The following is a 13,555-nucleotide window of genomic DNA, read 5'->3' as shown; positions in this document are numbered from 1 at the left end:
TACTTATTTTCTGTGATGAGAATGCAAAATCTACTCTCTCAGTGATTTTCAAGTGTATAATATATTGCTATTAGCTATAATCACAATGATGTACAATAGATCACTTGAATTTTTTCCTTCTGTCTAATTGAAACTTTGTTCTTTGACCAACTTCTCTCTCACCCTCCTCCTTCCCAGCCTCTGGTAACCACCATTTTACTTTCTATTTCTGTAAGTTTGACTTTTTTAGATTCCACATATTAAGTGACATCATTTGATTTTTGTCTTTCTGTGCCTGGCTTATTTCACTTAATACAATGTCCTTGAGGTGTTGCTGCAAATGACAGGATTTTTTTCTTTATTTAGATTACAAACAAAGTCTGAAACCTGAGGCAATGGACCCACAGAACTATTCCTTGGTGTCAGAATTTGTGTTGCATGGACTCTGCACTTCACGACATCTTCAAAATTTTTTCTTTATATTTTTCTTTGGGATCGATGTGGCCATTATGCTGGGTAACCTTCTCATTTTGGTCACTGTAATTTCTGATCCCTGCCTGCACTCCTCCCCTATGTACTTCCTGCTGGGGAACCTAGCTTTCCTGGACATGTGGCTGGCCTCATTTGCCACTCCCAAGATGATCAGGGATTTCCTTAGTGATCAAAAACTCATCTCCTTTGGAGGATGTATGGCTCAAATCTTCTTCTTGCACTTTACTGGTGGGGCTGAGATGGTGCTCCTGGTTTCCATGGCCTATGACAGATATGTGGCCATATGCAAACCCTTGCATTACATGACTTTGATGAGTTGGCAGACTTGCATCAGGCTGGTGCTGGCTTCATGGGTCGTTGGATTTGTGCACTCCATCAGTCAAGTGGCTTTCACTGTAAATTTGCCTTACTGTGGCCCCAGTGAGGTAGACAGCTTCTTCTGTGACCTCCCTCTGGTGATCAAACTTGCCTGCATGGACACCTATGTCTTGGGTATAATTATGATCTCAGACAGTGGGTTGCTTTCCTTGAGCTGTTTTCTGCTCCTCCTGATCTCTTACACCGTGATCCTCCTCACTATCAGACAGCGTGCTGCCGGTAGCACATCCAAAGCACTCTCCACTTGATCTGCACATATCATGGTAGTGACGCTGTTCTTTGGCCCTTGCATTTTTATTTATGTGCAGCCTTTCAGTAGGTTCTCTGTGGACAAGCTGCTGTCTGTGTTTTATACCATTTTTACTCCACTCCTGAACCCCATTATCTACACATTGAGAAATGAGGAGATGAAAGCAGCTATGGAGAAACTGCAAACGCGACGGGTGAATTTTCAATGAAATCCAGCCTTCCATAGTGTTACATGTTTCTATTCATTCAGCGGATATAATTTCTTTAATATAATTCTGCTCAAAGATTTCATTCTGACACTACATTGATATAATTTGTAATGTGTTATATTACAGAGAAACAGTTGATTTCAAGAAAAAATATATCATTTTATTTTATATTACAAATATGTATATATAATGTATTACATATATACATAATGTATGTATTTATATTACAAATATATATACATGTAAGCATATATGTATATATATATTTGTATATATATACAAAGCTTAAAATATATACACATACATACATGTATATATGTAATATAAAATAAAATGATATACATGTCATTGATTCAGAGAAACGATATATTATTATATATTCAGAGAAATGATATATATATCATTTATTCAGAGAAATAATTTCAACAAAAATATATCATTTTATTTTATATTACAAATATATACATACATATATGTATGTATATTATGTATTTTATATATGCATACATGTATTTTATTACAAATATATATACATACATGTATGTACATATGTATATATGTAATGTATGTATCTGTGTATGTATATATTTGTAAAATAATATAAAATGGTATATATATCTGTGAAGATGTATATGTGTGTGTATATACACACGCACACACATACACACGTATGTATATATATCTTCAACTCCACACATATATTTTGGAATGAACTCTGCATTTTCTAAAACCAGATTTATCTTACTAGTTTATTCTGCCCCAAAAGTTAATATGAAAAGGAATTTTTATTTTCTAATCATAGCTCAATACTGGAAATTGCATCATTCAAAACAGGAGACATTTGGCACAGGGAAGCAAGCCTGGGATTAAATAATGCCCAGCAAATATTTGTCCTAATTTTGGAAGCTTGAAAGCAGGAAAAAGACAGCACCATTTCAAGATCCTATTGATTTTAAAAATATGCTTTTCCTAGTAAGTGTGTATTATACTGAAAGCTTTTATTTAAAAAATGAATACATTCCAGTGATTTTCATTACAGAAATTCATTTTAACATCGAAAAATCCATATTTTACAGCTCAATATTTTATAATGTAAACATAAACTATTGTGTTACATTTAATATGTATTGGATTATTAAATTAACACATTTTCACCCAGCGTAGATTTTCAATAAACACTGCATCTCTTTCTGATTTGATTCCGTCTCCTGGGGCATCATTTATTAGGAAGTGTGTGTTTGAATGCCACAGATTCAGATGTTATGCTGAATTTTTACATGTCCATGGATCTTAAGAAGGCAATTATAAACAAGAGTTAAATTTGATTTTTACTAAATTAATGTGCAGGGAACTCAAGCAATTTTCTCCTAGGTTGACTCTGAGATATCAAACCAAAGGAGAAAATTGGGTAATGATTGAGTTAGTTAAGCAATTGAATGGAGCTTCTAATGACTTTGGATATTGTATTCAATCCAGGAAGGCATGCTTCTGGGTACTTATGACTTGCCCCGTAATTGCAATCCAAACATATGCATAAATATAAAAGAACATAGAAGGAAAACAATTTCTGCCTTAAGATAAAGTCCCCTTGCCTATTATAGTATTCTTTTTTTATTTTATAGACTTTGAACATACTCAATTTTTACAATCAATTACACCTATATATGTGAACATTAACAAAAGCTTAAAGAGAAATCAACATCTGCCTTAGAAGTAATTTTCTTTGTTGTTATTGATGTAATACTGATCACTGACTTGTTGCAGACTTTGGACATAATTTTTTAATCAAAATATAACAAATACTATCTATATATTTATTTATTCAATTATTATATGCTTTTCAAGTACCTACAACATTTCAGATTCCAGGCAATGATCTAGGAGTGAAGATAGAGTATTTAAGAACATACATTACCAGACACTTGAATCTTTTCAATTAGTGAAATAAAGACAAGTATACAGACAATCACAAAATATGAGGCAAAATGAAAACTATGATAGAAATAAACAGGATATCCTCCGAAGGCCCATCAAAGAGAAACCTAATCCAATCCTGATTGTTAGGAAGCCTTTATTCCTTCAACTTTTCTCTGATTTTCTAGGATTCTTTCTTATTAAATTATATATATATAATTATATATTAAAAAATATATATAATATATAGTGTGTATATGTTTTATGCACTATAAATATATATGACATATAGTATGTATATATACTGTGTGTATGCGTATATAAATACATATATATAGTCTGTGTGTGTGTGTTTAGCATAGGAATCGTCATCTTGTAAATGCCCAAATATATACCAGATCCCATAAGGTGTTTCTGACTTCTCAGAACTATCCAATGGCTCATGCTCCATTCCTAATCTCTGCTCAACTCTCCACATTGCTTTGTCCAGATCCACAAAGATAAATGTGGATCACTGCACTCTCTAAGCGCAGACATTCCTGGGGTTTAACTAGTAGTCTGGACTGTGTAAACATGGCTATTGATAGGTTAGTGAAATTTGAGAGAAATCACCAGTTTTTGTTTTTCATAAACAATGTGCATTTGCAGAGAACTTGTCACCGTCCGTTCGTAGGAAGCCACAGATTTCAAATTAGAGGAACCTTCCTGAATTTTGAGGAAGCATTTACAAAACTCATTTTCTGATTTTGAAATGAGGTAAGTTAAATACGTATTACAGTGAATGTTTTAAAATGCAAATAATGTGGTTCCATAATTGGCCCGCCGAATTTGAACTTTAAGAACCAATCCCAGAAATCTGCTATTTACTATAAACTGCCTCAGGTGATTCTCATTCACTGTTATGACTTAGAACCACTGAATAATTGCTGATGTTATCTGCAGGAGTAAATGCTATTAAGGAAAGGTTGGAAAGGTTTTCTTAACATATAAGACTCTTATTAGTGGACCAGGATGCATTTTCATAATTAATCATCCTAGAAATACATCATTAGGATATACTAATTTTTAAAAAACGCAACCTCCTAAAATACATTATTGATGGTTATAAGACGTGGTCAATGATAAGTTTCTGTGAAATCGAAGGGATCTTAAATATCCCTCCTTGTCTCTAACTGCAATCATTAAGATATTTGCTGCTTCCTCTCCTAATTCTCTTTGATATATTCATGCTTTTCTTCAACATGAATATTAAAACAATGTTAAAATCAAATTATTTTGTCTGAAGACTCTTACTAATGTAAGTCATTTTAAATGCTAAATTTTCATAGGAGAACTCCAAATTTAAGGGTTTTCTTTCTTTTTTTTTCTTTTTTTTTTTTTTGAGACAGAGTCTTGTTCTGTCACCCAGGCTGGAGTGCAGTGTGGCATGATCTCGGCTTTCTGCAAGCTCCACCTTCCGGGTTCATGCCATTCTCCTGCCTCAGCCTCCCAAGTAGCTGGGACTACAGGCGCCCACCACCATGCCCGGCTAATTGTTTTGTATTTTTGGGTAGAGATGGGGTTTCACCGTGTTACCCAGGATGGTCTTGATCTCATGACCTCGTGATCCGCCCGACTCAGCCTCCCAAAGTGCTGGAATTACAGGCGTGAGCCACCGCACTCGGCCTAAGGGTTTTCATATGAAGTAAAATGTCTTTCCTATAAACGGGCAAACTATTTTTTCACTTTTATCTCTTCCTATTTGAACTCAGATGCAGTTTGAAGAGGATGAAGTCAAAGAGACTTTTAAAGAAAATGTATCCCCAAACATTGGCTTTTGTGGCTCCCTCCATCATGAGTGACCTGTGGATCATGCACAGGGTGGTGACTAACTTCTGCAACTCTAAGATTTCATTTTAGCAACCTTTTCTTCCCAGTTTCCAATATCTAGAATCTGATGTTCTATCTAGGAATGGTATGCCTACATTATATTTTGCAACATTCTGTGGCTCTATGTTTTAAAATAAAAAGCTTTTGAAAGTCCATTGTATTTCTATACACTGGAAATGCAAAAATGAAATGTAACCAAAAGAAAAGCACTAAAACAATGATACATGGAACAATATCAAAAAAGAATAATAATATCAGCACTTAGTGGTATAAATTTTCCTCTCAGTATTCCTTTTGCTTTGTCCTCTGAATTTTGGTATATTATATTTTCATTTTAATTCAGTTCAATGTATTTTTTTATTTCATTTGAATTTTGTTTCTATGACCATGTCTTATTTATAAGTGATTTGGATTGTTTCCAAGTGTTTGGAGATTTTCTTATCTTTCTATTCTTGCTTTGTCGTCTGAACGAATCACAGCTAGAGAACATCTTCCATATGATTTCAATTATTGTACTTTTTTTAGTTTGTTTTCAAAGCTGTACAGTTTTATTTTGATGGCTTGTGGCAAATGTCATACAATTTTAATATTGTTTTTTACTTTTATTTTAAGTTCAGGGGTACATGTGCAGGTTTGTTACATAGGTAAACTTGTGTCAAGGGGGTTTGTTGTATAGATTATTTCATCACACAGGTATTAATCCTAGTACCCATTAGTGATTTTTCCTGATCCCCTCACTCTTCCTACCCTTCATCCTCCCATAGGCCCCAATGTCTGTTGTTCCTCTTTATGTGTCCACTTGTTCTCATCATTTAGCTTCCACTTAGAGAACATGTGGTATTTGGTTTTCTGTAACCGTGTTTGCCAAGGGTAATGGCCTCCAGCTCCATCCATGTCCCTGCAAAGGACATGATCTCGTACTTTTTTATGGCTACATAGTATTCCATGGTGTACATGTACCACATTTCTTTATCCAGTCTATCCTTAATGGACATTTAGGTTGTTGTGTTATGTTTCAGGATATAACCTATCTTGATAAAGGTTCTGTGGGTGTTTGAAAAGGATGTGCATTCTCATGTCATTGATGGAGTGTCCTACAAATGTCAATTAGGTCATGTTGGTTGTTAGTGTTGTTGAATTCTTCTATATACTTAAGGAACTATTTCTATTAATTGCGTAAAGAGGCATGTTGAAGTATCTAATTATAATTGTAGATTTGTCTATTCTTTCAGTCTTATCAGTTTTCATTTCACATAATTTGTAACTCACTTGTTTGGTACATTCATATTTAGAATTGCTATGGCTTGTCCCTTTTATCATTGTGTTATATCTTACTTTGTCCCTGGTAATTTTCTTTGCTCTGAATATACCTGATATTAAAACAATTACTCTAGCATCTTTTTGATTAATGTCTGCATGGTGCATCGTATTTCATCTTTTTATTTTCACACACTTGTGTCGTTATATTTGAATTGAGTTTCTTATAGATAGCATGTAAAAGGTCAATTTTTTCTACTTTGCCAATCTCTGTCTTGAAATTGGTGAATTTAAACCATTTATATCTAAAGTAATATTGATATGTTAGGATTAAGTCACCTATTTTATTTTTGATTTTGGTTTCTTCCCTCATTTTTAATTTTTCTATTTTCCCTACTATCCTGTGCGTGACTGTAATATTTTTTTAGAATTTTATTTTGATCTATCTATAGAGTTTTTGGTGTATCTCTTTCTACAGGTTTCTTAGTGGTCATTCTAGGTATTACATTATGTAACCAGTTTACCAGTTCAAGTATAGTATAGAAATCTTATTCTTTCAGTCTCTTTATCCTCCCATACTTTAAATACAAAATTGTCTTAACTATTTATGTACATTGGGTACAACAATAAACAATGCAATAATGTTTGCTTTAACTGTCAAATTCAATTTGGAAAACTCAGGAGAAATAAAGGCTATTGTATTTACACATATTTTTCTTTTTATTGTTTTTTCTTTTGGTGTTCTAGGATTCTTAACATTTTTAATGTTTATTGTTTTGTCTTCAAGTTTACTGATTCTTCCCTCTGTCCTCCCAAGTATGCTTTTAATTCCATTCATTGAGGTGTCCTTCTTGCTTGCTTTTCTGTATTTCTTCTTCCTTTTTCCTACCCTCCATTCTTCCCTCCCTCCCTCCCTTCCTTCCTTCCTCCCTCCCTCCCTCCCTCCTTCCTTCTTTTCCTCCCTCCCTACCTCCCTTCCTTCTGTCTCCCTCTCTTTTTCTTTCTTTCTGTTATGGCATTTTTCAGTTCTATAATAAAACCTCCACTTCCATTTGTATCTTTTTTATGTCTTCTATTTATTTCCTGAGACTTTTTATTTTGTATTTTCTTCAAACGTGCTTGTAATTTCTCATTGAAGAATTTTATGATAATTTTAGTATCTGTTTTATCTTAGAATTGGCATCTATTCACTATTTTTTCATTCTAGCTGAGATTTTTCTGGTTTGTATGGTGAGAGTTTCTGTTTTTGTTTTTTAAATTAATCTTAGATATTTCAATGTAATCAGACTCTGGATACTATTTAAATCTTTTGTTTCAGCAGGCTTCATCTGGCACTGTGCCATCTGCAAAATGGAAGTAGAAATTAGATTCCCTTCTTGGCCTCTGTTGATTCTATAGAGAAGGCCCAGCAGGGTGCTTCATTACTGCTGGGCAGAGGTGAGGGTCCAATCTCCTTACTAGGTCTCTGCTGGCTGTCAGGGAAAAGGTCATCTTCTTATTACTCCCTGTATGACCTCAACTGACACTGTGGTGAGGGGGTACTCTTTACTGCTGGAAGGTTTTGACAAATTGGCTTCCAACTCAACCTTCTTTGATATCACCTTGGCAGTGAGGAGAAATTTACCTCACTTGATGGAGTAGAATTACCGGCTCTTCACGTGGTCTCTAATGACACCAATGGGAAGAAGGTTATTACTACCAGAAAGGTTAGAAATCTGGACTCCTTACTTTATTTTGGGGGAAGATAGGCCGTCATTTATTTGTGGCCTTTTGTGGATGGAGAGCAGTTATTGTCTTGAAGTTTTCTATCTTTCCAGGCTTCTCCTTTTCTTGTCCTCTGGCTAAAGATAGTGGGCTTTTTTTTTTTGGCTGGGGGGCGTGGGGGGCTATTTATGCCTGCATCTGTTGGTGTTTCTGGGCTGCTGGTTTCTCCAACACCCAATTGGACTTATATGAGGCAAATTAAAAGAAATAAAAAATGCAAAAAGGGAAATTATCATGCTATGTATTGGGTCTTGAAGTTTCTACCTAATTTGCTGCCTCTATCTTTCAGAGTTTCTTCTTTTTTTTTAATGTTTGCATTATATAATATCCAGAGTTTTTGGTTGTGCATAGTAGCATGAATAGGGGAAAGTATATTTATTCCATTTTACCCCAGAACTGGGAGTCTACAATTTATTTTCAGACTATTGACTTTGTCATATTCAGTGATTATGCTAACTTCATTTATTAATTTGACTTTCTGTACATTCTCTTCAATTATCTATATACACATACTGTGACATTTGTTAATAATGAATATTTGATTCCTTCCTCTCCATTTCTTATACTGTTCTATTTTTTTCTTGTCTCATTACACTGCCTAAGCCTCCAGAATAATGTTGAATTATGGTGGCAATATCAAGTATTATTTGTTTCTTGGTTTCAAGGTGGAAGTCTTTAATATTTCAACAGTGAGCATAATATTTATTTTAGAATTATTTTGTGGATGCTCTTTATCAGATTAAGGATTCCCTAGCATAAGTTTACTTGTGATTAGTAGTTTACAAATTTGATATCTTTTTTAATAAATTGGTATTGAACTTTGCAATAATTTACTACATCTATCAATTTGTAAACATAGTTAATTACATGGATTGATTTTTAAATTTTCAACTAGTCTTACAAATCTGGAATAAGACAAGTGGTTCGTATTGTATTATCTTTCTATGTATCAATAGATACAATTTGCTAATTATTTAAATGATCATTACATTTATGTTCATAGGTGATATTAATTTATAATTAATTTATTATTATTATGACATTATGGTCAGATTTTGAAATTTAAGACATGCTGGTGACAAAAAGAAATAAAAAGTATTCTTTATTTATTTACTTACAGGAAGAGTTTGTATAACATTGGCGCTATGTTTTTCTTGTGTGTTTAAAGAATTCGCTAATGTGAGTTTTCTTTGTGGGAAGGAATTTAAGAATAGAGTTAATATATTTTTAATAAATCCCAGCCCATTATAGATTTTCCAAGTCTCTGCAGAGTGCCTTGAATAGTCATATTTTAAAGAAGTTTTTCCATGTTTTTCAAATTATTAAACTTATTGGTATAATTCATTTGGTCAATGCAATATGAGAAGATTCAAGAGCCAGGGTGAGATTCACCATGTGGCTGTTTTCCTACCCAAGCAGTAATGAAATTACATGTTGAGGTAAATCTTTCATCAGCATGAATCTGTTGGTGACTACAATAAGCAGAGATCAATGACTGACATGCATTCCACATTATTATTGTTGCATGAATATAAAATAAATATTTGTTGTGTTAAGTGAATAATATTTTAGGGATTGTTATTTCATTATAAGCTGACCCACACTGTCAAAATTAGTAATTTTTTTAAAAAAAATCTGAGCTTCATGTTTTATTTGAACAGGAACATTGTATATTGGATTTTAGATGTAAATGTATCAATCATTAGATGTGTTCCTATACATTTTTAAAATTTGTTTAGTTCAACCCTTGTGGAAGATAGTGCAGTGATTCCTCAAAGACCTAGAACCAGAAATACCATTTGACCCAGCAATCCCATTACTGGGTATATACCCCCCAAAATACAAATCATTCTATTATAAAGATACATGCACACATATGTTCATTGCAGCACTATTCACAATAGCAAAGACATGGAATCAACCCAAATGCCAATCAATGATAGACTGGACAAAGAAAATGTGTTGCATATACACTATGGAATACTATGCAGCCATAAAAAGGAATGAGATCATGTTCTTTGCAGGGACATGGATGGAGCCAGAAACCATTATCCTCAGCTAACTAAGTCAGGAACAGAAAACCAAACACCACATGTTCCCACTTATAAGTGGGAGCTGAACAGTGAGAACACATGGACACAGGGAGGAGAAAACCACACACCAGGGCCTGTTGGGGGGTGAGGGGAAAGGGGAAGGAGTGCATTAGGACAAATACCTAATGCCTGCGGGGCTTAAAACCTAGATGATGGGTTGATAGGTGCAACAAAACACCATGGCACATGTATACCTGTGTAACAAACCTGCACGTTCTGCACATATATCCAATAATTTATAAAATAAAATACAAGTTTGATGAATTCTTGCATCTTTAGCATCTCTGAAAGTGTTTCTATGTCTCAATGAAAATTTTACAAGTTATTTTTACTAAGTATGAAATAAGAAAACCTCTCTAAAATATTTCTTTTGTTGTCAATGCCACATTGATGAGAAAAAATATAGAAGCCTCCTGCATTTATTTAACACATTTTTGTCCCATTTTATTTATTTTAGGTATTTAATTTAGTTTGGGGAGTATAAAGATAATAAAGATAAAAGCTCAGTCAGTAATAAATTTACCAAACCTCTTTGGCTTCTGTCTTTGTCACACAGATTTGTTACTATGATTGCTTTAAAATCCAAAGACTAAAAAAGCTGTAAGAATGAAAATACTTCACGGTTCATTTGTATTTTATATTTTATTTTTGTTCAGTTTGTTGTAAACTTGAATGTCGATTTAATTTTTTATCTTTAGTTATAAAGATTTGGTAAACAGTAAACAGGCCTATGAATTTGTCTTAATACAACTTAAGGATACAACTAATGTCGAGGGGTTTATTGTTGATGATGATGACAGTAATATAAAATAAACTTTCCAATAATTGACAAATGTGAAAATATCATGAACTCATTTATATACACTTTCGAGTATCCTGCACAAACTGGCAGATCAAACTGTTGTTGCAATGTGGTAAGTCAGCCAGTGTAGAACTTAACCTTCTATACCCTATATCATTGAAAAAATCATCTTTAATGAATAAATTATTTTTGAACTGTGTTATGTATGAGGCAGGCACCATAGTAGACATATTCATGTCTGTTTTCATGTTTCGTCTTCACATCAGCACTGAGAGGTACACATCATTTTATGCATGCTATGTATGAGGAAATGCGGGCTTCAAGGCGTAAAAAAATTTTGAGGTTTACATGAATTGTGATTCAAAGAGGGATATTTGAACCCACAATATTAGGCAACTGCTTTCTCTACTACATGTGATAAGGTGATGAAACTAATATATTCCATTAGCTTGTTGTTATATAGTCATAAATTGAATTCACTCTAATACATCTAACCGATATCTCTTAAATATGTACAGAAAGAAATACCTGTAAATTGACTGCAGATATCTACAGATGCTCCTCAACTTATGATGGGCTTATGTCTGAATAAACCCACCGTAAGTTGAAAATACTGTAAGTCAAGAATGTATTTAATAAACCTAACCTACTGAACATGATAGCTTAGCCTAGCCTCCCTCAAACATGCCCAGAACATTGACACTGGTCTACAGTTAGACAAAATCATCTAACACAAAGCATATTTCATAATAATAAAGAGTTGAATGTAATTTATGGAATGCTGTGCGGAAAGCGAAAAACAAAATGGTTATATGAATAATCAAAGTATGGTTTGTACACCATCTTAAAGACAAAAAATTATAAGGTGAATCATCATAACTCAGGGACCATCTGTAGTTGTAATAAGTTAAAATTGAAGAAAAACAAATAAAGCAAGGTAGAGAAGGCAGTGAAGGCTTAGAAAAAGTGGTTTGTACCAGTGCTAAATGACAAACTAAATGGAAACAGTGGATGGAATAAAATTTGATGAGGTGAATACATAAGAGGAAAAAGACAATCTGATAGAAAAATCAGATTTGATTAAATAAAAAAGTAAACAGATTATAGTGTACAGTTGAATGATAAAGTCAATAATAGGGCTATTTTGATTTAATGAAATAAATTTAAAAACTAGGCAACCACCTTCTAACTCATTATTCGAAAAGTTATTATTTTAACCTCAGATTTTCTACTTTCAAAAATTCATATCAATGTCTCATGTCTCCTGCTTTTTCCAAGTAAGCCCATTTCTGACCCAGAGCTTCTGCATGGCTGACTTTACCTCTTTGTTCCGAAGTGTGTAGATGAGGGGGTTTAGCATTGGGGTAATAACATTGTAGAGTACAGACACCATCTTGTCCACAGAAAATGTAGAGAAAGGACGAGCGTAGATGAAAATACAGGGTCCAAAAAACAGTGTTACCACCATGAGGTGAGAGGCACACGTGGAGAGTGCCTTTCGCCTTCCTTCCTTGGAGCGAATCTTGACTAGGATAGTGGTGTAGGAGGAAATCAGCACCACAAAGGAGATGGTGGAGATCAACCCACTGTTAGATACCATGAGCAATTCAATGACAAAAGTGTCAGCACAAGCAAGTTTGATGACAGGGGGAACATCACAAAAAAAGTTGTCCACCTGATTTGGCCCACAAAAGGGTAGATGGATAGTGAGAATGGTCTGGACAGTAGAGTGCACAAATCCTCCCATCCAGGAGGCAGCAACCAACACACAGCATAACCCCCGACTCATGACAGTGGTGTAGTGCAGCGGGCGACAGATTGCAACATAGCGATCGTACGCCATCACTGTGAGCAGGAACATCTCAGCTGCCCCTACAAAATGCAGGAAGAAGAGTTGCACAATGCATTGGTCATAGGAAATGAGTTTTTCATGATTAAAGAAGTCAGCCAGAAGCTTAGGGGTCGTTACTGTTGAATAACATAGGTCCAGAAATGAGAGGTTGCCAAGAAGGAAATACATGGGTGATGAATTCAAGTATTTATCAGATGCTACTGTGACCATGATGAGGACATTGCCAACCCAAATGGACACATAGAAGAAAAGAAATAGTACAAATAGCCCTGCTTCAATAGATGATGTCTGTGAGAACCCTGACAAGAAAAATTCTCTCACCACTTCTGTTTGGTTTTTATCCATTTGACCTGGCTCTACCTAGATCAAAGAGATTAAACAATAGGGCATTAGTGACATTTAAAATGAATGAGGTAATTCATATCAAATACAAGACTCTGCTCATTTCAAAAGAGAGATTTTTCATCCTCTAAGATACATCCTGATTAATTAGCTGGAAGAAATTATTTTCTCCTTACCTAATATAAATGTATATTATTTCACCAGCTGCAACCTCAAGACACTGATGACATGGCCAAGGTTGATTAGAACATGAAGTTACCTGGCTCCAAGCTGCTAACTTCCACATGATGCATTTCTCTCTTCCATCATTCAACACATTACTTCTCTCTCCTTTTCCACATTCAGTCTCAAGAAA

The 13,555-nt window shown here is 34.2% G+C and overlaps 2 protein-coding genes across 2 annotated transcripts; one reads left to right on the top strand and one right to left on the bottom strand.

Annotated features, from left to right (window-relative positions):
* The first annotated feature begins 374 nt into the window (after nt 1-374).
* Nucleotides 375-1,307, top strand: LOC473312 (olfactory receptor 4K14). Its single transcript, XM_003952430.3, is given in 1 exon segment — nt 375-1,307. A coding segment is annotated over 1 exon segment (933 nt).
* A 10,954-nt stretch (nt 1,308-12,261) lies between these two features.
* LOC473311 (olfactory receptor 4Q2) lies at nt 12,262-13,203 on the bottom strand. The gene has a single exon (XM_528682.5). The coding sequence runs from the start codon at nt 13,201-13,203 to the stop codon at nt 12,262-12,264; it is 942 nt and encodes a 313-aa protein (XP_528682.3).
* Nucleotides 13,204-13,555: the final 352 nt, after the last annotated feature.

This window comes from Pan troglodytes, chromosome 15, assembly GCF_028858775.2.
Source record: "Pan troglodytes isolate AG18354 chromosome 15, NHGRI_mPanTro3-v2.0_pri, whole genome shotgun sequence".
In the NCBI taxonomy this organism is placed as follows: domain Eukaryota; kingdom Metazoa; phylum Chordata; class Mammalia; order Primates; family Hominidae; genus Pan; species Pan troglodytes.
Note: the sequence above shows the minus strand (reverse complement) of the source record. Positions and strands in the feature narration are given on the sequence as shown.

Bases quoted from the DNA above. Each gene is read 5' to 3' on its own strand.
- LOC473311 (XM_528682.5), bottom strand. From the start codon at position 13,203: ATGGATAAAAACCAAACAGAAGTGGTGAGAGAATTTTTCTTGTCAGGG.